The 25,527-nt window shown below is 38.4% G+C and overlaps 1 protein-coding gene across 1 annotated transcript in view; it reads left to right on the plus strand.

Moving 5' to 3' along the window:
- Window positions 1-25,215, plus strand: part of LOC126190717 (minor histocompatibility antigen H13) — a 43,335-nt gene extending 18,120 nt beyond the window's left edge. The window contains exons 2-8 of the mRNA XM_049931190.1: window positions 3,377-3,475; window positions 3,584-3,666; window positions 16,610-16,784; window positions 18,341-18,524; window positions 18,833-18,953; window positions 23,687-23,875; window positions 24,675-25,215. Of these exons, the coding sequence (XP_049787147.1) occupies window positions 3,377-3,475; window positions 3,584-3,666; window positions 16,610-16,784; window positions 18,341-18,524; window positions 18,833-18,953; window positions 23,687-23,875; window positions 24,675-24,744 (921 nt within the window). The 3' untranslated portion in view covers window positions 24,745-25,215. The remainder of the gene's footprint in view (window positions 1-3,376; window positions 3,476-3,583; window positions 3,667-16,609; window positions 16,785-18,340; window positions 18,525-18,832; window positions 18,954-23,686; window positions 23,876-24,674) is intronic.
- Window positions 25,216-25,527: the final 312 nt, after the last annotated feature.

Raw genomic sequence — 25,527 nt, forward strand, 5'->3', positions numbered from 1 at the left:
TATTTTCCTGTTAAACACTGGGAAGTTGGTCAATATTTGGTATGGGTCTGCTTACTGCAATTTGTTCTGTGTATTGTAGATAAGAGTCAAATTCCTGTCAAGATATTTCGTGTTTTTTCTGTGATTTCCCTTCAATCACACACTGGCACAATGCCTTTAACCAAGGCCATGATTAGCTTAATCTCCTACCTATCTCTAACAAATAGACTGCTTAATTTCTGTTGATGCATATACCATAGGAATATTAAATCTTAATCATCATTCTATTCTGTTTATTGTATTGGGCTGTTAAAGATAAATGTGTGTGTGTGTGTGTGTGTGTGTGTGTGTGTGTGTGTAAGTAGGAAGTATTGACAAATTTTTCCTAGATTTTCATGCTGTGCCAGATGATCAGTGATAAGACTTCAGAATCCTTTTTACAATTTTTTAGTCTAATCTGTGTTGGTATCTAAACTTTCTGTTGGTGTGCTCATTGCTAAATTTAATTCTGCTGGGGCATTTCAAGCCAATAAGTTGTTCATGTTTTCATTGTCTTTTTCATAAGTGAGTGCCAAGTAGTGTACCTAATAATGCTTTTAACCATATCTACCAGTAGTACAAGTTTATATGCCAACTACCTCTGCAGATGATGAAGAAATAGATGAAATGTATGACGAGATAAAAGAAATTATTCAGGTAGTGAAGGGAGACGAAAATTTAATAGTCATGGGTGACTGGAATTCGTCAGTAGGAAAAGGGAGAGAAGGAAACATAGTAGGTGAATGTGGATTGGGGAGAAGGAATGAAAGAGGAAGCCGCCTTGTAGAATTTTGCACAGAGCATAACTTAATCATAGCCAACACTTGGTTCAAGAATCATAAAAGAAGGTTGTATACCTGGAAGAAACCTGGAGATACTAAAAGGTATTAGATAGATTATATAATGGTAAGACAGAGATTTAGGAACCAGGTTTTAAATTGTAAGACATTTCCTGGGGCAGATGTGGATTCTGACCACAATCTATTGGTTATGAACTGCAGATTGAAACTGAAGAAACTGCAAAAAGGTGGGAATTTAAGGAGATGGGACCTGGATAAACTGAAAAAACCAGAGGTTGTAGAGAGTTTCAGGGAGAGCATAAGGGAACAATTGACAGGAATGGGGGAAAGAAATACAGTAGAAGAAGAATGGGTAGCTCTGAGGGATGAAGTAGTGAAGGCAGCAGAGGATCAAGTAGGTAAAAAGACGAGGGCTAATAGAAATCCTTGGGTAACAGAAGAAATATTGAATTTAATTGATGAAAGGAGAAAATATAAAAATGCAGTTAGTGAAGCAGGCAAAAAGGAATACAAACGTCTCAAAAATGATATCGACAGGAAGTGCAAAATGGCTAAGCAGGGATGGCTACAGGACAAATGTAAGGATGTAGAGGCTTGTCTCACTAGGGGTAAGATAGATATTGCCTACAGGAAAATTAAAGAGACCTTTGGAGAGAAGAGAACCACTTGTATGAATATCAAGAGCTCAGATGGCAACCCAGTTCTAAGCAAAGAAGGGAAGGCAGAAAGGTGGAAGGAGTATATAGAGGGTTTATACAAGGGCGATGTACTTGAGGACAATATTATGGAAATGGAAGAGGATGTAGATGAACACGAAATGGGAGATAAGATACTGCGTGAAGAGTTTGACAGAGCACTGAAAGACCTGAGTCGAAACAAGGCCCCGGGAGTAGACAACATTCCATTTGAACTACTGATGGCCTCGGGAGAGCCAGTCATGACAAAACTCTACCATCTGGTGAGCACGATGTATGAGACAGGCGAAATACCCTCAGACTTCAAGAAGAATATAATAATTCCAATCCCAAAGAAAGCAGGTGTTGACAGATGTGAAAATTACCGAACTATCAGTTTAATAAGTCACAGCTGCAAAATATTAACGCGAGTTCTTTACAGACGAATGGAAAAACTGGTAGAAGCCGACCTCGGGGAAGATCAGTTTGGATTCCGTAGAAATGTTGGAACACGTGAGGCAATACTGACCTTACGACTTATCTTAGAAGAAAGATTAAGAAAAGGCAAACCTACGTTTCTAGCATTTGTAGACTTAGAGAAAGCTTTTGACAATGTTAATTCTGAAAGTGGCAGGGGTAAAATACAGGGAGCGAAAGGCTATTTACAGTTTGTACAGAAACCAGATGGCAGTTATAAGAGTCGAGGGGCATGAAAGGGAAGCAGTGGTTGGGAAGGGAGTAAGACAGGGTTGTAGCCTCTCCCCGATGTTATTCAATCGGTATATTGAGCAAGCAGTAAAGAAAACAAAAGAAAAATTCGGAGTAGGTATTAAAATTCATGGAGAAGAAGTAAAAACTTTGAGGTTCGCCGATGACATTGTAATTCTGTCAGAGACAGCAAAGGACTTGGAAGAGCAGTTGAACGGAATGGACAGTGTCTTGAAGGGAGGATATAAGATGAACATCAACAAAAGCAAAACGAGGATAATGGAATGTAGTCGAATTAAGTCGGGTGATGCTGAGGGAATTAGATTAGGAAATGAGACACTTAAAGTAGTAAAGGAGTTTTGCTATTTAGGGAGTAAAATAACCGATGATGGTCGAAGTAGAGAGGATATAAAATATAGACTAGCAATGGCAAGGAAAGCGTTTCTCAAGAAGAGAAATTTGTTAACATCGAGTATAGATTTAAGTGTCAGGAAGTCGTTTCTGAAAGTATTTGTATGGAGTGTAGCCATGTATGGAAGTGAAACATGGACGATAACTAGTTTGGACAAGAAGAGAATAGAAGCTTTCGAAATGTGGTGCTACAGAAGAATGCTGAAGATAAGGTGGGTAGATCACGTAACTAATGAGGAGGTACTGAATAGGATTGGGGAGAAGAGAAGTTTGTGGCACAACTTGACTAGAAGAAGGGTTCGGTTGGTAGGACATGTTTTGAGGCATTAAGGGATCACAAATTTAGCATTGGAGGGCAGTGTGGAGGGTAAAAATCGTAGAGGGAGACCAAGAGATGAATACACTAAGCAGATTCAGAAGGATGTAGGTTGCAGTAGATACTGGGAGATGAAGAAGCTTGCACAGGATAGAGTAGCATGGAGAGCTGCATCAAACCAGTCTCAGGACTGAAGACCACAACAACAACAACAACAACCATTTTCTTCTCATGTAACTCCTTTTGGGTTAGTATCATTCAAAGTGTTAAAAAATTCAGCAAGTGCAGTTTGCTTCATGAAATGTTCATGGAAGAAACGCTCAGCTCTTCTGTTTGAATGTCGTTTGCTAAAGTGGGTTCAGTTAGTGACACTGAAATTTTTATTTTTATATAAAATTGTACTAACACTTGTAGCAAGGACCAGATGAATATGTAATTAAATTTTTCAGGAGTCTGGAGAGAAACCTGAGACTATGTCACACAAAGATGCTGCGATGTTTCCTCTTATAGCAAGTGTTGCTCTCTTTGGTTTGTACATCTTCTTCCAGGTTAGTTTACTAGGAATGGTACAGAAAAATTATGTCTTGTTTACTAGAAGTACAATTTTGATGGATACATTTTTCTGATATGTCAGATGAAGGTGAACTTTGTTTCAGATCTTCTCTAAAGAATACATTAACCTGTTGTTGACGGGTTACTTCTTCTTCCTTGGTGTCCTAGCTTTGTGCCATCTTTTGAGGTAATACGTTATTGTTATTGTTAGGTATCTTGTAAAGTAGGCAGTATGTTTGCTTGCTAATGTTTTTGAGTGCAACAGAGGTTAAATATAGGACCCTACCAATGTGTTTATTATCACTGTAATCATGTTCATATGTTGGCTCTTAACTAGATAGATTTCAGCACCAGACCACAGGAAACCTTTGCAAAATTATATATATGTGAGAACTTTTTAAAATCAACACAATGCTGTCAAAAATGCTACAGTGACTGTAAAACATACCATCTGGGCTATGGTAAAATCCTAGGTCTGCAGCAGAAAATGCCAAAGATAAAAATCAAAGGGCCTACAGATGAAATTGGTGTTATTACAAAGGAAGTATTTCAGGGAATGTTGTTCTTGATACATCAACACTTCTCCAGTTGTGTTTCTACTATTGCTGGTAGAAGAACAGTATCATGACTTCTAATTTCACACTAGCGGCATTTCCTTGTGCCAACGCCCAACACTTACAGATTCATATATTTCCTGCTGCTTGCAATACTCAACACATCTTCAACAAAAGAAGCTGTATTAAATAGGACCCAAAACACACTTAAGACAAAAAAATATTGCCAACCTATTGATGTATACTTCTTTAGGCAATAAAGTCCTAAATGATAACTACAATGTGAAAAACCACAAGTAAAGTTAAACAACCACCATTTTGTCATCAATCACCACTCTGTGCTATACAGTCAGCTTCCTGAACTGAAGTACAGGCCTTTGTTACTACAGGCTTGGCAAAAGGCAGGATATGAAACTAATATACTAATATCCCCATTTGAAAAGGTAATTAGTGTGACGTTTGATACTGGACTGTTTGAGTGCAAAGGTGATGTTGAACGTGAAAAAGTGGCTTTAGTCAGATATGCTTATTGTTCTGTTCCACTGTGCTTTGATCACTTCAATGACATCCTATGCCAGCACTAAAACTGAATAGCTGTGCAACACTATCAGATCAGTAGAAATTTTTTGTTTGTTCAGATAGTGCAATTATTTTAAGCAGAGGGGAGTAAGTACTGCAATAAGTCCTAACATTGAAATAATGTATGTGTGTTTTTGGGATGTTCTTTTGATATTTGGTATCTGTGCATTAGCAAAGTTCCTCTGAAAGACCTGAATAGGTAATCGTTAAAAAGTCTCATCTGGTAAGATGCACAGTTTTGCATGCGTGGCTCATACCACTGTTTTGGGATGAGCGATTTCTATTCTAAGCACATTATCATGTAGTTCTGCGTGTTCAAGATCTTGCTCTTTTAAACATCAGTGAGCTTCCCAGGAAAACAATAGAGGAAAAAATGTGCATTAATTTGTAGTCAAAATCAAAAAGTTCTTCAAAAATAAGGAACAGTTGTTTACTAATTTAAACGTAAAGATGGATACCACTAATGATGCCTTAAAGGCAGAATTACAAGTGACAAATATAAAACTAAATCTTCAAACTGATATATTGAAAAATTCTATCAGGTTGACTGAATGTGGTGTTCTTGTTGGTTTGTCGATGAAAAGTTTTTCCATGGGTTGTAACTTCAGGATATTAATTCCCTCAACATTGTTCCACCATCCTGAGAAGCTGGGGCTTGGTTTTCTCAAATTCTGCAGTAGTTGCTGGAAGCAAGGAGTGCAGCAAAACAACCAGTTTCAAAAATAAATGACACTTTCAAATTAACATGGTGTATATTCATACTCTCAAATACAGTTACTATTCATATTAATACCTCTTTATAGGGACTCTCAGTTTGAAATGACAAACTGACAACTCGAGTTACAAAAGCAGTATGAATACATATTTAACAGACAATGAGATTATTCTATTGTTCTTGATGACATCATCAGTATTGTCACAGCACACTCTTTTCCATGGTGTATGTGTATCTCTAAGGCAAAACAACACAGCACAGAATAACTGAATGACCAGGAGGTACCGCAAGTCGTGGTAAAGCAGTAACCGCTGTTCCACCTAGAAGGTGCGTGGGGTCCATCCATTTACCCGTGTACATACAAAAAACAATAACAAAAACTTTCAAACCATTTTTGATCCTAAATTATTTAACTAATAAAAATAGTTTGTGTCACAACCATCATTCTTTGGTTAGTCAGACATTGGGTGATAACCAAAGTGATACATTACACCAATAACCAAAGTGACACATTACACCACATATCCCCACTCATAGATGAATGTCACCACAAATATAAACCAATAATAGCGGTAAGTAATTTTAAAAATTTCTTTTTGTAAGATTAGAAATAGGAAACTAATTCCCTATTCATTGTGAACCTTTAATTGCATTGACTTGCAGTTCTACACATTGCAACTTATGTAATCCCACCCCAAAAAATTCAAATCTTGACCTTAGATCATTGTCATGCTACTTCAGTTCATCTATATGCACATAGCTAACTACAAAAATGGCTATTCTCATTTTATTCAATTAAATAAGGATTAGCAAATATAGTTTTTCTTATCAGTGCAAATCAAGAAAGAGCGAGTTCATAGTATTAAATAAGTTATCCATTTCATCCGGAAGATGCCTGTGTATTGCTTCTATTCATCTTCACCAGTAGCCCATTCTTCACTTTTCCAGGTGTTTCATATAACCCTGACTATACGTGTTAGTCACATTGATATCTTAGTTACAACAACACATTAGGAAGGCATACCAATCTTCGTCAGATATTTTCAACTAATAAACTGGATTTATACAAAACCCTTACAAAATATAGTAAGATATACTTGCAAAATATGCACCCACAATGATTTATTGGTTGTATGCAAAGATCATTTGATCATATTTGTCAGTGGTCTTTTCATTCTTTACAACAGCACATATTTTATGACATTGTAGTCACTGCTAACAACCAAGAGCAGTTACATTTTTGGAACATCTATTCACCTGATATATTCCTTCATCATTACAGTCTTCCTTAATAACAGCATATAGAGCTCACACATTCATCTCATTATTAATTAATTTCCAATCTAATATATTAGACCACTACAACTCGGATGTGATCCTACGACGGTTGTACTAAAAGTAAGGTTCCCAGTCTTGAGGGAAGGTACTAGGCTAAATCCGACAACAGTGCCGTACACAGTGGTTCCCCGACTCTCGAGCCTGCCCGTCTGTGATTTGCTACGTCGCTCAGTGTTGGATTGGCAGCCTTCAGAGACAGAAGTGTTGATCGCCACTCTCGCCAAGTGCGAGGTTCGAGCAGTAATCCAGTTTCTCCACGCAAGGAAGTTAGTGCCCTTAGAGATTCAGCGGCAACTGATTGAGGTTTATGGTGAAGAGTGCACGTCCTCCGCAAATGGTGCAGGAATTTTGCTGAGAGTGGCACAGAAGTTCAGGATGAAGAACGGAGTGGAAGACCGCCGGTTTCGGATGCGATTATCTAGAAGATCAACGGTGAGCTGCTCAAAGATTGTAGGGTCACTGTTCATGAACTTGCTGAACGCATTGCTGAAGCTGCCCATGGCACAATTCTAAGAACGTTAACAGAAACATTGGGTTATCGCAAGATGTGTGCTCGCTGGGTCTCCTGGATGCTGACGGACGGACACAAGGAGCAACGCTCATACTGTGCTCGCAAGTTTCTTCCACAATATGAGGGGGGAGGCAACAAGGAATAGTTGATGGACTCGTTATCGTCACAGGAGTTGAAACGTGGGTGTTTCATTACACCCCCAAAACAAAACAATAAACAATCTCGTCAATGACGTCACTCTGGTTCACGGCTGCCAAAGAAATTCAAACAAACACAGTCATCAGGAAAGGTTATGGCGACTGTGTTTTGGGATGGGAAGGGGTATTCCTCATAGATTGCACGCAACTGGGATGACAGTAAACTCGGACAGATATTGTGAAACATTGACCGAGCTCGGGCGAGCAATCCAGAATCGTTGGAGAGGATGACTGAAGGGAGTAGTGCTTCTTTACGACAACTCTCGACCCCACATAGCTCGTCAAACACAGGAGCTTTAGAAGAAATTTGGGTGGACTGTTATTCCCTGTCCCCTGTACATCCCAGACTTAGCACCCAGCAATTATCACCTCTTCCCCAAGCTAAAGGAACACTTAGGTGGCAAATCATTCAAGAGCAACAATGAAGTCCAAGCAGAAGTTGCACACTTCCTCAGTGGGTTGGCGGGAGACTTCTTCGACTTAGGAATACAAAAGCTGGAGCCTCTCATTCCACTAAGTGCGACCAAAACATGTATTATCTATTTACAGAAGTCTTTTAAAAAATTATCCATTTGTGATGCAATGAACCTTAAATGATTTCGCTTGGATGCTAAAACTTCATGCAACGTAATCCAATTCTCCCCCCCCATGAACCATGGACCTTGCCGTTGGTGGGGAGGCTTGCATACCTCAGCGATACAGATAGCCGTACCGTAGGTACAACCACAACGGAGGGGTATCTGTTGAGAGGCCAGACAAATGTGTGGTTCCTGAAGAGGGGCAGCAGCCTTTTCAGTAGTTGCAAGGGCAACAGTCTGGATGATTGACTGATCTGGCCTTGTAACAATAACCAAAACGGCCTTGCTGTGCTGGTACTGCGAACGGCTGAAAGCAAGGGGAAACTACAGCCGTAATTTTTCCCGAGGGCATGCAGCTTTACTGTATGATTAAATGATGATGGCGTCCTCTTGGGTAAAATATTCCGGAGGTAAAATAGTCCCCCATTCGGATCTCCGGGTGGGGACTACTCAAGAGGACGTCGTTATCAGGAGAAAGAAAACTGGCGTTCTACGGATCGGAGCGTGGAATGTCAGATCCCTTAATCGGGCAGGTAGGTTAGAAAATTTAAAAAGGGAAATGGATAGGTTAAAGTTAGATATAGTGGGAATTAGTGAAGTTCGGTGGCAGGAGGAACAAGACTTCTGGTCAGGTGACTACAGGGTTATAAATACAAAGTCAAATAGGGGTAATGCAGGAGTAGGTTTAATAATGAATAGGAAAATAGGAGTGCGGGTAAGCTACTACAAACAGCATAGTGAACGCATTATTGTGGCCAAGATAGACATGAAGCCCACACCTACTACAGTAGTACAAGTTTATATGCCAACTAGCTCTGCAGATGACGAAGAAATTGAAGAAATGTATGATGAAATAAAAGAAATTATTCAGATAGTGAAGGGAGACGAAAATTTAATAGTCACGGGTGACTGGAATTAGAGTATAGGAAAAGGGAGAGAAGGAAACGTAGTAGGTGAATATGGATTGGGGCTAAGAAATGAAAGAGGGAGCCGCCTGGTAGAATTTTGCACAGAGCACAACTTAATCATAGCTAACACTTGGTTTAAGAATCATGAAAGAAGGTTGTCTACATGGAAGAACCCTGGAGATACTCAAAGGTATCAGAAATATTATATAATGGTAAGACAGAGATTTAGGAACCAGGTTTTAAATTGTAAGACATTTCCAGGGGCAGATGTGGACTCTGACCACAATCTATTGGTTATGACCTGTAGATTAAAACTGAAGAAACTGCAAAAAGGTGGGAATTTAAGGAGATGGGACCTGGATAAACTGAAAGAACCAGAGGTTGTAGAGAGTTTCAGGGAGAGCATAAGGGAACAATTGACAGGAATGGGGGAAAGAAATACAGTAGAAGAAGAATGGGTAGCTCTGAGGGATGAAGTAGTGAAGGCAGCAGAGGATCAAGTAGGTAAAAAGACGAGGGCTAATAGAAATCCTTGGGTAACAGAAGAAATATTGAATTTAATTGATGAAAGGAGAAAATATAAAAATGCAGTTAGTGAAGCAGGCAAAAAGGAATACAAACGTCTCAAAAATGAGATCGACAGGAAGTGCAAAACGGCTAAGCAGGGATGGCTAGAGGACAAATGTAAGGATGTAGAGGCTTATCTCACTAGGGGTAAGATAGATACTGCCTACAGGAAAATTAAAGAGACCTTCGGAGAACAGAGAACCACTTTAATGAATATCAACAGCTCAGATGGAAACCCAGTTCTAAGCAAAGAAGGGAAAGCAGAAAGGTGGAGGTAGTATATAGAGGGCCTATACAAGGGCAATTTACTTGAGGAGAATATTATGGAAATGGAAGAGGATATAGATGAAGATGAAATGGGAGATATGATACTGCGTGAAGAGTTTGACAGAGCACTGAAAGACCTGAGTCGAAACAAGGCCCCCGGAGTAGACAACATTCCATTGGAACTACTGACTGCCTTGGGAGAGCCAGTCCTGACAAAACTCTACCATCTGGTGAGCAAGATGTATGAAACAGGCGAAATACCCTCAGACTTCAAGAAGAATATAATAATTCCAATCCCAAAGAAAGCAGGTGTTGACAGATGTGAAAATTACCGAACAATCAGTTTAATAAGCCACAGCTGCAAAATACTAATGCGAATTCTTTACAGACGAATGGAAAAACTGGTAGAAGCTGACCTCGGGGAAGATCAGTTTGGATTCCGTAGAAATGTTGGAACACGTGAGGCAGTACTGACCTTACGACTTATCTTAGAAGAAAGATTAAGGAAAGGCAAACCTACGTTTCTAGCATTTGTTGACTTAGAGAAAGCTTTTGACAATGTTGACTGGAATACTCTCTTTCAAATTCTAAAGGTGGCAGGGGTAAAATACAGGGAGCGAAAGGCTATTTACAATTTGTACAGAAACCAGATGGCAGTTATGAGTCGAGGGACATGAAAGGGAAGCAGTGGTTAAGAAGGGAGTAAGACAGGGTTGTAGCCTCTCCCCGATGTTATTCAATCTGTATATTGAGCAAGCAGTAAAGGAAACAAAAGAAAAATTTGGACTAGGTATTAAAATCCATGGAGAAGAAATAAAAACGTTGAGGTTCGCCGATGACATTGTAATTCTGTCAGAGACAGCAAAGGACTTGGAAGAGCAGTTGAATGGAATGGATGGTGTCTTGAAGGGAGGATATAAGATGAACATCAACAAAAGCAAAATGAGGATAATGGAATGTAGTCGAATTAAGTCGGGTGATGTTGAGGGTATTAGATTAGGAAATGAGACACTTAAAGTAGTAAAGGAGTTTTGCTATTTGGGGAGCAAAATCACTGATGATGGTCGAAGTAGAGAGGATATAAAATGTAGACTGGCAATGTCAAGGAAAGTCTTTTTGAAGAAGAGAAATTTGTTAACATCGAGTATAGATTTAAGTGTCAGGAAGTCATTTCTGAAAGTATTTGTATGGAGTGTAGCCATGTATGGAAGTGAAACATGGACGGTAAATAGTTTGGACAAGAAGAGAATAGAAGCTTTCGAAATGTGGTGCTACAGAAGAATGCTGAAGATTACTTGGGTAGATCACATAAGTAATGAGGAAGTATTGAATAGGATTGGGGAGAAGAGAAGTTTGAGGCACAACTTGACCAGAAGAAGGGATCGGTTGGTAGGACATGTTCTGAGGCATCAAGGGATCACCAATTTAGTATTGGAGGGCAGCGTGGAGGGTAAAAATCGTAGGGGGAGACCAAGAGATGAATACACTAAGCAGATTCAGAAGGATGTAGGTTGCAGTAGGTACTGGGAGATGAAGAAGCTTGCACAGGATAGAGTAGCATGGAGAGCTGCATCAAACCAGTCTCAGGACTGAAGACCATAACAACAACAACAACAACAACAACAACAACAACAATCCAATTCTAGTACTTTTCATCCCTGCTCTTCTTCCCCTCCTTGATGTGATATCTACACCTCATATTACTGGATTTGTATTTAAAAATATTTTTGTGGAGAATGTATTTTGTTTCCACTTTATTACTACTATTAACTTTCTGTAGATAATTTCATGGAAGGATATATTCTTATTCGCCGTATAGGCAACATGATAAGTTTCAGACAGGCACCATGAATAGACTATTATGCATGAGCTTTCAGCCAAAGCCTTATTCAGAAAGGGAAGAAAAGACACACATGTTCACACGAGCAAGCACACTTCATGCACGCATGACCGTTATCTCCTGCCACTATGGCTAGAATGTAGCTGTGTTGTGTTGAACGGGCAGCAATCCAGAGTGGGTGGGAAATTAGGAAAAGTAAGTGTATGGGTGGGGGGAAGGATGTCAGTGTTGTATGGCGGAGTGTGTAGGCACTAGTTCAAGGTAAGACAGGATTGCCAGGTGCAGCAGGCTCCGGGGTAAGGAGGGAGGGTGATGGGAATAGGGAGTGGATAAAGGAGAGGAGCAGAGAAGGGAAAAGGACTGAAGATTGCATTGACACAGAGTGGTGCATGATGAGGGTGATGCGACAAGAGTTGGAAAGAGGTGATAGGATAGAGAGGGCAGAAACTGTTGGGTGGGGGGTGTGGGGCAGTATGGTACCATAGGTGGAGGCAGGGATGTTTTCAGGAGCTGAGACTGCTGTAAGGATAACACCCATCTGCACAGTTCAGAACAGATTGTGGTGGATGGTGGGATACAGATGGCCCAGGTTGTGAAGCAGTCATTGAAATCAAGCTTATTATTTCCAGCTTCATGTTGTGCTATAGGGTGGTCCTTTTCGCTCTTGGCCACAGTTTGACAGTGGCCATCCATCCTGATGGACAGCTGCTCCTCTCCTTTCCCACTCCCCATGCCCCCCTCCTCTTCTCCTTCCCCTGCATCCTCCTCACACTGCACCTGGGGCAGTCTTGTCCTGCTACAATGTAGTCCCTGCATGCTCCACCAGACAGTGCTAACTTCTCTCTCCCCACTTGTACCCTGCTATTTTCCCCCTCCCTGCCCCACTCTGGATTGCTGCTTCCATTAGATGCAACACAGTTGCATTCTGGCCAGAGATAGCAGTCAAGTGTGTGTGTGTGTGTGTGTGTGTGTGTGTGTGTGTGTGTGTGTGTGTGTGAGGGGGGGGGGGGGTCCGAAAGCTCTATCTAAAACAGTATTTTCGTCATGCCTGTCAGCAGCTCAACTTGCCTTCGTTACAGTGACAAGAAATCCCTCCTTTCCACAGTATTGTTGATATTCCAGCCTGGACTTTCCATTGTTTTACAACCTTCTATTGATGTTGCATTATTTGGATGTTTCAAGTAGGATAGTAAAAAAATGTAATTTCAAGAAGGTACAGTGGTAAAGATAAATAATAGTTATTCATTTATTGAAATATCAACTAATATAGGCATGAGGGTGTCAATATTCCACCCAAAACCTTCTCTTTCATCTCTGTTTTCCAGAAATATTTAAAATCAGTATTTACGTAACATAATTTCAAAGTATAAATGTATAGTTAAATCTGTATTTTGGTGAGTAATCACTTTCTGGGCGGATAGATTTGACAGGTCTTGCACCTTGGTCTTCCAGAAAGATATGATTCCTGCAGCAAGGGACTGGGATTGGGACTGGCCCAGGGATGGACTAGAATGTTGCGGATGTTCGGTTGCTGACAGAACACCACTTTGGAGGGCTGGCAGGGATCTAAGTTAGTATGTCCTTCATTTTAGGACATGGTGATGGATAATCAAAGCCCTGACGAAGGACGTGGTTTAGTTGTTCTAGTCTGACGTGGTATTGGGCGACGTAGGATGTGCTCCTTTGTAGCTGTTTCTTGTGGGTGGTGTGAGGATCCGCGGTAATAATCATGCATACTGCTAACATTATTGAACCAATGTGCTTAATTAATTCCAGGTTGTGTGGTGTCCTGTTGAGGTTATGTTCTATCTATGTTCCCAAGAAAGTAATTTTTCACATCTTGTATTCAGTTGTTTGAGAAACAATGTGGTGTTCTGTGAGGAGCACTGAACTACATGTACTAAGTCTTGTCCAGATTCAGCGACAATCCATTTGCTTTGAACTATCTGTTGAAATTTGTGAGTATTTCGTTAACTGCCTTGTCAGTAAGGGCACCAATACTATTTTTTATTCATTTACTTGTCTCTCTTGCAAAAAGTAAAAAGTTGCATCTTCAGAAATTGCAAGTGCAAGATCATGATCATTTATATGTATCAGAAACAACAGAGGACACTGAATCAAACATTAAATTCCTGTGTTATTCTGTAATATGTTAACTTTTGCGTTAGGGTGTTAAGATTCAAACAATGAAAATCGTAAGCAAACTCTCAAAATGTTCCCAATTTCAGATTTATTGGCTGTAGTATTCCATCTGTCTGTGTAAATATAACATAATCTGTTAAGTCATTTTTGCTACTGAGTATGTTTTCATATATTAAAGTAATATATAGTTAATTGTGGGCTATGTGGTTTGCCTGCTAAATGATCAAAACCATTACTGTTCTTTTATTCTTCTTTGCATTAATTAGTCTGTAATAGCCAGCAGCATTGACCTGTACCTATATTTTCTTTAATAAGTGATGTACTAGTGCTAAAAACTAATCACTTAGCTTTGGTAATTTGGACGTTGATGCAAAATGATCCCACTGTCTTGCATGTCTGTGCAAATGAGGTAGTGCCTTAGAACCTCTCTCATCGAGCTACTGCTAAGTGATTTATGTTCTGCTTAATGGCTAGCTGCCTCATTATTACATTAAACTAAAGAGCAACTGTACATGTTTTATATACTGAGGACAGGTGCGATGCTGATGTATCTCACAGTGATGTATCATGGCCAAAGGATTCAGCTTATTTAATGTGTCAGTATCCATTAATTGGAGTCCTGAGGCTTAAACTTTCATTTTGATAAAATTCTACATTTACATGTGTAATGATGTGATTATCTGTGGTTAGCAAAGTCATCGTCATGTCACAGTTGAAAGAACGTTTTGTGCATGAATTTTAGTTGAATTTTCAGTTTGTTTTGTGTGCTATATTGATTGCTATGCACATGCTGACCATTCTCAAGTTTAATATCGAGAGAGAGATTTCAAATACATAACAGACCACAGGGTTAAAGTGCACACAACTCTGTTTCTTCTGTAGTTATGCTATTATTAGTATTACTTCATCCATTCTACCTTCAGAGCTCACTCATTTACCCATGAAACACTGCTTTGAAGTTGGTTGCTCGTATGAGTAGGTCCTTTGCCAGCAGCTTCATCAGTGTTTTGTGTAAACACAGCAGTGGCTGGACAGCAACGGTGTTTGGTGTGCATGACTTCTGGTTTAGTGTAGAGAAGTCAGTCGGCTTCAGTTATGACATATCTTTCTACGTTGAAGAGATTTTGGACCTGCTTCAACCAGACAAAGGCATTGAAACTGGATTCTCAAACCATTAAAAGGTAGCTACATATATCTGTTGCATGATGTGCTTCAGAGCTCCTGGAGGAGGCTGAGACTGAATTCTGTTAGCGTCCGATTCTAATTGTGACAGATGATCCTTCACTGTTTCTGCAAAATGATAGTAGGTGGGTCTCTTTGTTAAGCTACATTGCTTTTGAAATTGATTTTTTATGCAAAAAGGTCCATGCCCTTGGCCCTTTTAGATCCTGAGAAAGAGTACTTTTCTGTCCATTGGGTGTCATTGTCATTCACTAGCAATGTTAGTAATCAGCTTGCTGTATGAGTAAAAAATATCAATAACTCCACTGTTTACTAATTGAAACTGTTGTGTATTAAATTATTTATAAAACAAAATATGCTTTGATGCAAGGAACAAATAAATCAATAACAATAAAAGCTAAATTTTGAAGTTTTATATATCACGCCACATTCTGTGGTGATTTTAAGGAAAAGGAACAGTTGTAGTGGAAATAGCTGTGTAGATGTTGTCCCACTGCAGTGTTTCAGCTGGGGTAGCCCTGAAAATGGCAGCTATAATACCTCCACATGAAAAACATAGTTCACTCACTCTCTCGATCCCCTCCCTTACTAAAAATACATTTAAGCTATTAAATGTTTTAGAAAAAGTGAGATGATCTTCATTGTAGTAAATGTGGTGTATAATCTTAGGTAAACTGCAAAATATCTAATTGGTAGCCAACTTTATTTTTTTAAAAGCTGCAGAATATTGTACCTGAAAAAGATCCCGTCTTTCCTTCTCATGCCATCCAGTAAGTCTCCCCTGACCTGCGGTTCTGGGTGACTATTCCGAAATCTACTCCTTTCCCTAAACCACTCCAGTCCATTTCCTTCCCCCCCTCTTCCTTCCCGTTCAGCCCTTCTGCTGGAAAGAGGAGCCACTGACTCTGAAAGCTTGCACAAGTGTGTGTGTGTGTGTGTGTGTGTGTGTGTGTGTGTGTGTTTTCTGCTGCCACTTGGTTGGCAGATGTTTTTTTTATCTATACAATTACATTATATTGTTCTTCGGTTTGATACTTAATGATATAAGTTACAGTAAAATAGTAAAGAGCTAGTTGTAGTCCTAAATATGTTATAAAAAATTTGATTGAATGAGTTTAAAGTTTATGATGACATCATATAAATGACTCATTTTGAATTGTTGAATTAACGAAATTTTTAAAACCGCTATAAGCCGTTCTTTGAACCAAGTATACCAGGCATAATCATTCCAATTTTCAGTTCAGTCAGTACGGGATATGTGTACTCCACATTTTCATATATTACTATAGATTAAGTGCTGTAAAGGCAAAAACTCATTTACAGGAGAACTTTTTAAGACTGTATCCAAGAGGGAGCTTGAGAAGATCAAAAATACCTTTTAATCAGATAGAAGTGAAATCTCGATCTGTTTTCTCAAGGCATATTGTTAAAGTGGAGGAACCTACCAGAGTCACTGCAGAAACAGCATTTCATTTGCTAACATAAGAAAGAACTGGTTCTGTCTGTGTATCTGCACTTTTCTTATTGAAAAATATAGTTGATGTAATTTGTTTAAGGTATTCATAACAGACTGGAAGCCATGTTCATTACATTAAAGATGATTTTTCCTTTTGTATCATATAGAATACTTTAGTGCTGAATATAGACCATTATGAAATTGATGTCTGCATCATTGTTATATTGAATGTTTTGATTTTGTGTGTAAATTGTCATTTGTTTACACCATACTAAATATTTTTGATTATTTTACAGTCCTGTGATCAGCTCTCTTGTGCCTGCAGCAATACCTAATATTCCATTCCATCTTCATTTTACTCGTGGTGGACCTGAGGCTTCTGAAGATATAATAAACTACCAGTTTTCCTCGCATGATGTTGTTTGCCTGATATTCTGTTCAATAATTGGAGCATGGTATCTCGTCAAAAAGGTTAGTCTGCAGTTACAAATAGTTGCTAACAAAATAGTAGTGCAGCATTGAGTGGAAATCATTGAACACAAAACCAGTATCTGTCTCCCAACCACAGAACTCTCATATTTGAGTAATGAGGCAGTGACTGCATGAGAATGGTTGCATATGTGCATCATTTGAACCAGTTCAAAATTGTGAACCAAATACTTAAGATTTTAATTAAAAATTAATCTAAGAAAGGTAGCATGTTAGTTTCCAATTTATCATAGTAATTGAAGAAGTGCATCAGGAGATAAAGACAGGCTCCATGAAAGACTGAGTAAATACTGTCAGTATTATGAAAAGGAAAGTTGCTACTCACCATATACAGAGATGCTGAGTCGCAGATCTGCACAACAAAAATACTGTCACAAAAAAGCTTTCACTCAGTAACACACACACACACACACACACACACACACACACACACACACGAGACTGCAGTCTCAGGCAACCGGGCGACACTGCCTAGTGTGGCTCCAGTTGCCTGTGGCTGCAGTGTGTGTGTGTGTGTGTGTGTGTGTGTGTGTGTGTGTGTGTGTGTGTGTGTGTGTGTGTGTGTCTATTTTTTATTAAGGCTTTATTTGTGGCAGTCTTTTTGTTGTGCCTATCTGCGACTCAGCATCTCCGCTATATGGTGAGTAGCAACTTTCCTTTTCATAATATTGTTAATTCCATCCTGGATTTTCCATTGTTTGAGTAAATATTTTCCATGGTGACCTAGGTACACTGAGCAGGAGTGAATAACAGACAGCTGAAAATTAACGCATTGTGAGACAGCAGGAAACAGGAATGCAGTCATGAAAAGTTTTGAGTACTATGAAAAGGAAAAAAGGTGAAGGGAGGTACAAACAGAAGTCTACTAGAGCAGCAAAGTACCAGATAAACAGAATTACCTTTGAGTAAAAGTTATTGGAAATTGAATCTAATATACAATGCAGAAATCATAAGATCTAGTAAGAAAGAGACAAAGCAAATGACTTGTGTGCAAGAAATGTGGTACATGCCACAAAACACAAGAAACAAGAAGCAGTATGGAGGTTGAAGGAAGGAATTCAACATTTGATATATTGGAAGAATGGAAAAAAAGTTGGCCCACAAATGCTTATTGAAAAACTGAAGAGGAAAAATCAGATTGGATATTTCAGAAAGAGATGGAGTAAACAAAATTGTCAGTTGCAGAAGTTTACCAGAAAGAAAATAGAGATATCTGTATTTCACAAACTAACTAAAGGTTAATGGGGCAAAAAGAAGATTGTTTCACAAATATTGAATTGATAATCTGATGTAATTTTGTATGTGGTACGGTAAGTGGGCGATAAGTTGGGGTTAAATCCTCAGCTGTGGAGATATTCCAGCACTTTGTTATTAGTCAATGTTTTTGTTCCTTTTATTCCAAAATAGCTAACAGTACAACTGTGAAGTTGGATTTCCACATGTCAGAGATATATTCCATGACTTTTAATTGTGTTGTATTGCATAATGCTATGTAACCTTGATGTCTGCTCTTAAATACTTTTAATATATTTTCCCAGCACTGGGTAGCCAACAATTTATTTGGCATTGCCTTTGCCATCAATGGTGTTGAACTGCTGCACTTGAACAATGTTGTCACTGGCTGCATCCTCCTGTGTGGTCTGTTTATCTATGACATCTTCTGGGTTTTTGGGACTAATGTGATGGTCACAGTTGCTAAATCATTTGAAGCTCCTATCAAACGTAAGCTACTGTCTTCATTATTTCTCAAAGTTAAGATTTTGCTTGAAATGTTAAACAAATATGAGGAAAGACAAACATTTCCATGCAGCTAGTTTATGCATGGTGCATAAAGATACTTTGCTGGCCTTTCAATTACTGATTTTTTTCTAGTGTTATCTGTGGTGACACGTAAGTCAGTATCACTGAGGCTGTTTGACTTTCCTCATATATTTTTTATCCTTTTCCTGGAATTTCTGTTATTTCATTAGTTTTTATAGTAAAAAATTTTCTTCAAATAATTGTTCCGTTCACAAGTGTTGTTATTACAGTTGTATTTCCTCAAGACTTCCTGGAGCAAGGGCTAGCAGCTAACAACTTTGCTATGCTTGGATTAGGAGATATTGTAGTTCCTGGTATCTTCATTGCATTGCTGCTACGGTTTGACAACAGGTACGTGTTATGTACAGTATAATATATTTTCACTAGTTGTTTTGTTCTGTTGCATTAATAGAAAAACATACACCTCAGTCCTTGTCTGTAACTACTCTCAGTGAAAACTTTGTTACAGTGTGCCAGTAATGCATTTATATTACATTTTTCCAATTTTTAACATTGTTTACCTTTGTAAGTCTGTTCCGTATCTAGTTTACCTGTCTGGGATGTGGAGGCTGAGTGATTTGTACTTTTGGTGGTGCCAAATTATTTTATCCCCAAATGGGCACAGTGTTTTTACTATCCAATTTTATTCTGCACTTTTTTTTTATAAACTTAAATTTTATATAAAACTGATACTACATTTCAGTGAACTTACTAAACTGTTTTACAGTAAAAAATATGTAACACAATTTTACTGAAAATCATGTAGATGAACAAAGTATTTAGTATTTGGTGCGTCCTACTTTAGAAGTGATCAGATCTTTAATGCTCTTTGGCATACTCATATTGTGTTTCTTCAGTATATTCTCCAATTCAGTTGTCGTGTGTCATTTCGTGACAACTTTTTTTCCGTCAGTCTGGTCTTGTTTGTGCGTATATCTTCTTTTGCAATCTTCCTCTTTAGTCCTTGTCAGACGTCTTCAATTGGATTGATGCCTGGTAAGTTTCCTAGCCATTCCAAAACGGGGTAAGTTCAGGCACCAGGTTGCAAGTCTTTTTTCACGTGACACCGCATTGGGCAACTTGCTTGTCGGTGGTGGTGGTGGTGGTGTGGTGGTGGTGGTGGTGGTGGTGGTGGTGACGATGACCACGACAACAATGATAACACAACACCCCACCCATGGGTAGAGAAAATCTCCAACCCGCCAGGAATTGGACCCGGGCCCATTGCATGGTAGGCAATCACGTTACACTCAGCTAAGCAGGCGGACTCATTTAAATATTGAGTCACAGATTTTACGTAGTGGCATGGTGCAGAATTGTGCATAAAGATGAAGTAGAGTTTCCAGTAATGACCAGTAGCCAACGTATCTTGATGTGTGATCCCTTTCACAATATAAAAGCGTCCATTTCATTTGCTACCTACTATAAAGCAAACCATCACTGATAAGAGATGCTTGACTCGAACTGTGCAATCCTGGAATTTTCATGGATCTTGCATCTTAAGAATTCCATTTTGTCTTGCAGAATTTGGGTACTAGTTTCATTAGAGAAGCAAACCTAAAATGAAATGTCGTTACATTTGGAAGTCTCTGTTATCATAATAGAAAGAATAGGATAATATTGTAGTTTATTTGTCTTGTTCCATTCACCAACAGTTCATTTTTTGTACTTTTTTGCCTTTTCTAGTCATTTTTGATTCATCAGTGGGGTAGGCTTCTGTGTCTCAGCAGGATGACGGCATTGCAGCCCATTCCATTGAACCTTCACTGCACAGAATGGGTAGGCACTCCACCATCCTCCAACATGTCCTTAGTCACCGATATTGTTTACTTAGGTTTTCCATTGCCATTTGTCTATTTTTACTTATGTTTTAGGGGATGTAATGTATTTTTGAACACAGTTACCTTTCCACTGTGTTTCAAGGCTTTACTTATTTTTCAGTTTGTTGCTTATATTTCAAACTGTGGATTGTGAAATTCCTTCCATATGAACAATACCTCACTGACTATACTGACAGAGTGACTAGTATTTGGCCTTCTGTGGAGTGAGGGTTAGTACCTTCACTTGTATCGGAAAGTGTCAGTGAAACCATATTCAGACTTAAGGAACTTGTTAAAGATTAAAAGATGGAACACACTATGTAAAAATGCAATGAAATGTGTAAAGTTCAACAATAATTGAAAAACTTGTCAATTTTTTGGATATAATATGCTATACTTCACTTGACAAAGGTAGTTCTGACAGCCACAAATATTCCACATCTCAGCAAACACTGATATAAAAGCTTGAATATATTATTGGTTGGGCATGCATTGTTGTCAAACAAACAATATAAGCTTATTTACTACCGTATTTACTCGAATCTAAGCCGCACTCGAATCTAAGCCGCACCTGAAAAATGAGACTCGAAATAAAGGAAAAAAAAATTCCCGAATCTAAGCCGCACTGGAAATTTGAGACTCGAAATTCAAGGGGAGAGTAAAGTTTTAGGCCACACCTCCAAATCGAAACAAAGTTGGTCCATTGTAATATGAGACACAATTTAGGTCGAATGAATGACAATACATCTACCGTAGTTTGGTTCGAGTCGTAAACTTAGCAGTTAAGCTTTACCAGGTAGCCATTGCTACGCGTCAGGCGCTCCGTCCGTATTTATACGGGTACCCTTCCTTTTTCACATGCTTCGTCTGGTTTGAATCGATTGCTTATTTTGCTTTGATCTGATAAGTGCTGTTTTCTTCGTTATAGGTGTTTGCGTCACTCTAAGCTGAAAATGCATTACTATACTGTGTCACGCATTGTGTGTCACGCATTGTTTGTCGCATTCTGATAGTGCGTGTTTACGGCCTGTCACCGCTCGCGGCATGGCTTGCTTTTGTGCGCGCTACCGCCGCTTACAATTAAAAAAAAAAAAAGAGAGAGTAATCGTCTCATTAGCGAAACAATGGCAAGAGACTGCTATTTGTTGTTACTTACGCTGTTTCTTTCTTTGATAATGATCAACAAGAACCAAATAATAGACTGCGTATGATAGAACATGTTCTGAACGAGAGTTAGGAGAAAATGTTTCTCCGTTTGAAAATCTTTGCGGCCGCTTCTTTAGTGCATCAAATTCTGCACAGAAATTAGTCATCTTAGAATTAAAAATCTAGTCAGTTGCCATGCTTCATTTCTGACAGTATCACTATTAGCATAAGAATAATACGAATATAAACATGACACGATACGCATATTCTTCCGCGTTTGCTGTTGTCTCACTCTAGTTTCGTAGTTTATTAGGCAGGCAGGATTTAAATGAGATAGCAGCAAACACGAAAGAATACATGACAAAATGTTGATATTCGTATTATTCTTATGGTGAAGAGAATACTGCATGTGATTCACATTTCATCAGGTTCCTATTAGCAACCATCTCTTCTCACAGGTAGGAAAAAATTCAGAAAGTAGAGTTGGCCATATTGACAAACATCCCAAACAGTCTTGCATGTCGGATTTTCGTAGTACATCGAAATTCTGCTACATTCGAAGATGAACAATACGGAATTTGTATTTACTTTGTTGGATAATGTATGAAAGTGCAGTGGTCGAAACTCGGGGCGGAGAAAAAAAAGCTCGTCTTCCACCTTTTTTTTCTTTCTTTCTTAATTTATTTACTGACGCGGAGGTTTTGGCGCCATGCCCTGTGTAGCGCTACATATATTCAACGGCAGAAGTTAGTTGTGGCGGCACATACCAACATTTTTCAGAACTTCCACTTGCTTTGCAGTCGATTCTAAGCCGCAGGCGTTTTTTTGGATTACAAAAACCGGAAAAAAAGTGCGGCTTAGATTCGAGTAAATACGGTATTCTACAATTCAGTGGAAACTATGACACATGAGTCAATGTTAAGTGTAGGGTGCTTCCAAACAAAATTTAAGGAGGGTGGGACATCAAATGCACCGACTTTGAACAGGAGAGGCACCACAGGACATTGTAATTTCCACTGTCTATGCTTTTAGAAATAAATTCATAAAACTTTGTCAGCATGACAAGAAAGGATTTTTTTTTAGTGTGTAATTTCATCATTTTTTCACTTACTATTGGCTGCATTTGTTCCTGTAGGTACACTTTTCTTCATAAGTAAGAAGATTCTTCGATGAATTTTGCACAGCATACAAACCATACCTACAGGTGTATGAAACTCTAGAATTTATTTAATTTTTGAAAAAATGAATGAATGGTTACATTTCAAACTTCACATTTATGGAAAAAAACTCAACTTTTATAATTATCTCAATTTTTACCATAGTTTTTAATATATTTGGAAAATTCTAGAGTTTCATACACCTGTAAGTATGGCTTGTATGCTGTGCAGGATTCATTGAAGAATCGCTTATGGATGAAAAAAAATGTACCTGTACCAACAAATGCAGCCAATAGTAAGTGAAAAAAAAGATGAAATGTCACATGTAAAAAAATTATTTTGTTATGTTTTTGAACTTCCACTGCTACAAGTGTGAATCCTGAATCCTTCCTGGTCATACTGGCAAAGTTTTATGAATTTATTTGTAAAAGTATAGACAGTGGAAATTAAAATTTCCTGTTGTGCCTCTCCTGCTTCAACAAGTCGGCCCGTTTGACATCCTATCCCCCCCCCCCCCCCCTCTCCCCCTTCCACAATAAAAACTTAAGGAACTACATGGTGAGTACAACTTGGCACCCCACTGAATATATATATTTGTGAAACATGAGTATGAGTTTGTGTGCAATTTACTGTAACTGTTTCCATAATGATCATGCACAGTTGCAAGTGCACCTTCCCTATTTCACACTGCAAGGGCTTGGAAAGATTACTTGTATGAAGTCATAAGAAAACTTCATATAATAGGTCAAAGCACCTTCCTTTCCTTGGTTATGCTTGTTAGGACAAGACCACAATCATGAAGCATGGAGGCGTCACCAGATAGAATATTATTTTAATTTATAGTACTATTGTTTACTCATAGTTATTATTTATTGGATATTCTCATTTATACTAATAAAACTGGCCTTTGTTAAAGGTAAATATTGTTTTATCAGTTCTGTTTCACCTTGTGATGTTTCAGCTTGAAAAGAAATTCTAACACATATTTCTATGCAACATTTGTTGCATACTTTCTTGGACTCATGGCTACAATATGTGTAATGCATATATTCAAGCATGCACAGCCTGCATTGTTGTATCTTGTTCCTGCCTGCTTAGGAACCCCGTTGTCTCTAGCTCTTGTGAAAGGTGACATCAAGGCAATGTTCCAGTGAGTATTCTTAGTTATTTCTTGAGTACATCAAGTAAAATCTGTGTATTTCATGTTCCCCAAATATGGGAATCAGTGGCTGTAGGCCTACTTGAATTAAAGTTCATCATGATAGTAGCAAAATTGGTCGTAAATTGCATATGCCACTGGATATATATTACTTGAGAAATTTCAAGAGAAAAACCTTAGTAAAATTTCTTCTCCTCAAATTTTCTCAAAACTCAAGACGTTAATACATCAGAAGTCATATAACAGTAAATACTTACATATGTATATTTGGGTAATTCTAAAAGTGTCTTGTTATAAAAGTATGTGTGATAATACATATATTGCACACCAAACTGAGTGCAAATGGCCGAAGTGCAGAATAAGTAAGCATATTGTGGCGAATATACTGGAAATGGGATACACATGTTTGCTTTTGTCTCAGGGTCTTCAGTCGATATTTATCAATTTTTCTGATGTCTATCCAGCCCAAGTGGCTGGCTCCTGTATGAAGGGTGAGCCGTTGACATTAGACACTTGTGCTGACAAAATGTCTGAAAAATCATTAAGCAAATGTCGGCTGAAAATCTTGAGACAAAATCCAAACAGGCAATACATCAACAAGTGACCTCAAAAGCCTCAACAATTTTGTACTGGAAATCTCATAAATTTTGTGTACTTACTTGCCTTGAAAAGTTTCATTTTAAATGATATTAAGTGAAATATTTAATGTACTTAATTTAACCTATTTAATGAAGTAATTTAATTCACAATTTTCTTACTTTTTTGGTGTTGTGAACTGACATTTTTACAGGTATGAAGACCACCCGTCGGAAAAACAACCAGAAGCTGCAGAAGATAAAACCAGTAAAAAAGAGAAATGATTTTTATAAAAAAAAAGACGTGTATCTAAATACAGGTGCAGAGACATTTATTTCATTCCTGAACGCTACTTAATTTACGCACTTGAAAAGTCCTTTAAGCAGTGCTTAAGTACATTGAATCTAAAAATGTAAGGCAGAGATGACAGTATGCATTCAGAGAGCCAGAATTCCAGAACTTCTCGAATGAAGACAACTGTCAAACTTTCAGTATTGAAAATGCACACAAGAGGTACAAAAAAGTTTTCAAATGTTTTCCAGTCTTTTGTACTTAGCAATTAGTACCTCTGTGAGTGAAAATGATTCCATGTAAATGCTTCCTTTTAATGTGACCTCTGAAACACAGCATCCTCAGTGCTGTTGCCAAGTTTCAGTGGGTTTTGTAAAATTGTACAGCTGTGAAATTGACTGTGAATGCTATTGTTTATGGAATTTGTTTATATAATTTTACCATTAAAATTTTATGTACATCTACTCTTTCAATATTCAGTTACATGTAAATAGAAGGAAAGCTTCACTAGAAACTGAAATCAGATGGAATGATCCAAATAGCCTGAACAGGTTAACTGATACAAAAGTCTCTTTTGAGTGTTACTGCAGAGCATTCTCGGAAATTGATTGTCCCAGAGGCAGGTAGTATGTTCATCATGCCCTTGAACGGTTTGGTCGCTGTGCAATGAGTATCTCTAAGTTTAACAATATGTAGTTTCACCTGTTGCTCTGTATTTGTTCATGTTGTGGTTGGAAGTAATTGCTGAAGATTGTCTGCATGGGGCAGGTTTTACA

The sequence above is a fragment of the Schistocerca cancellata genome, chromosome 6 (assembly GCF_023864275.1).
Source record: "Schistocerca cancellata isolate TAMUIC-IGC-003103 chromosome 6, iqSchCanc2.1, whole genome shotgun sequence".
NCBI lineage: Eukaryota > Metazoa > Arthropoda > Insecta > Orthoptera > Acrididae > Schistocerca > Schistocerca cancellata.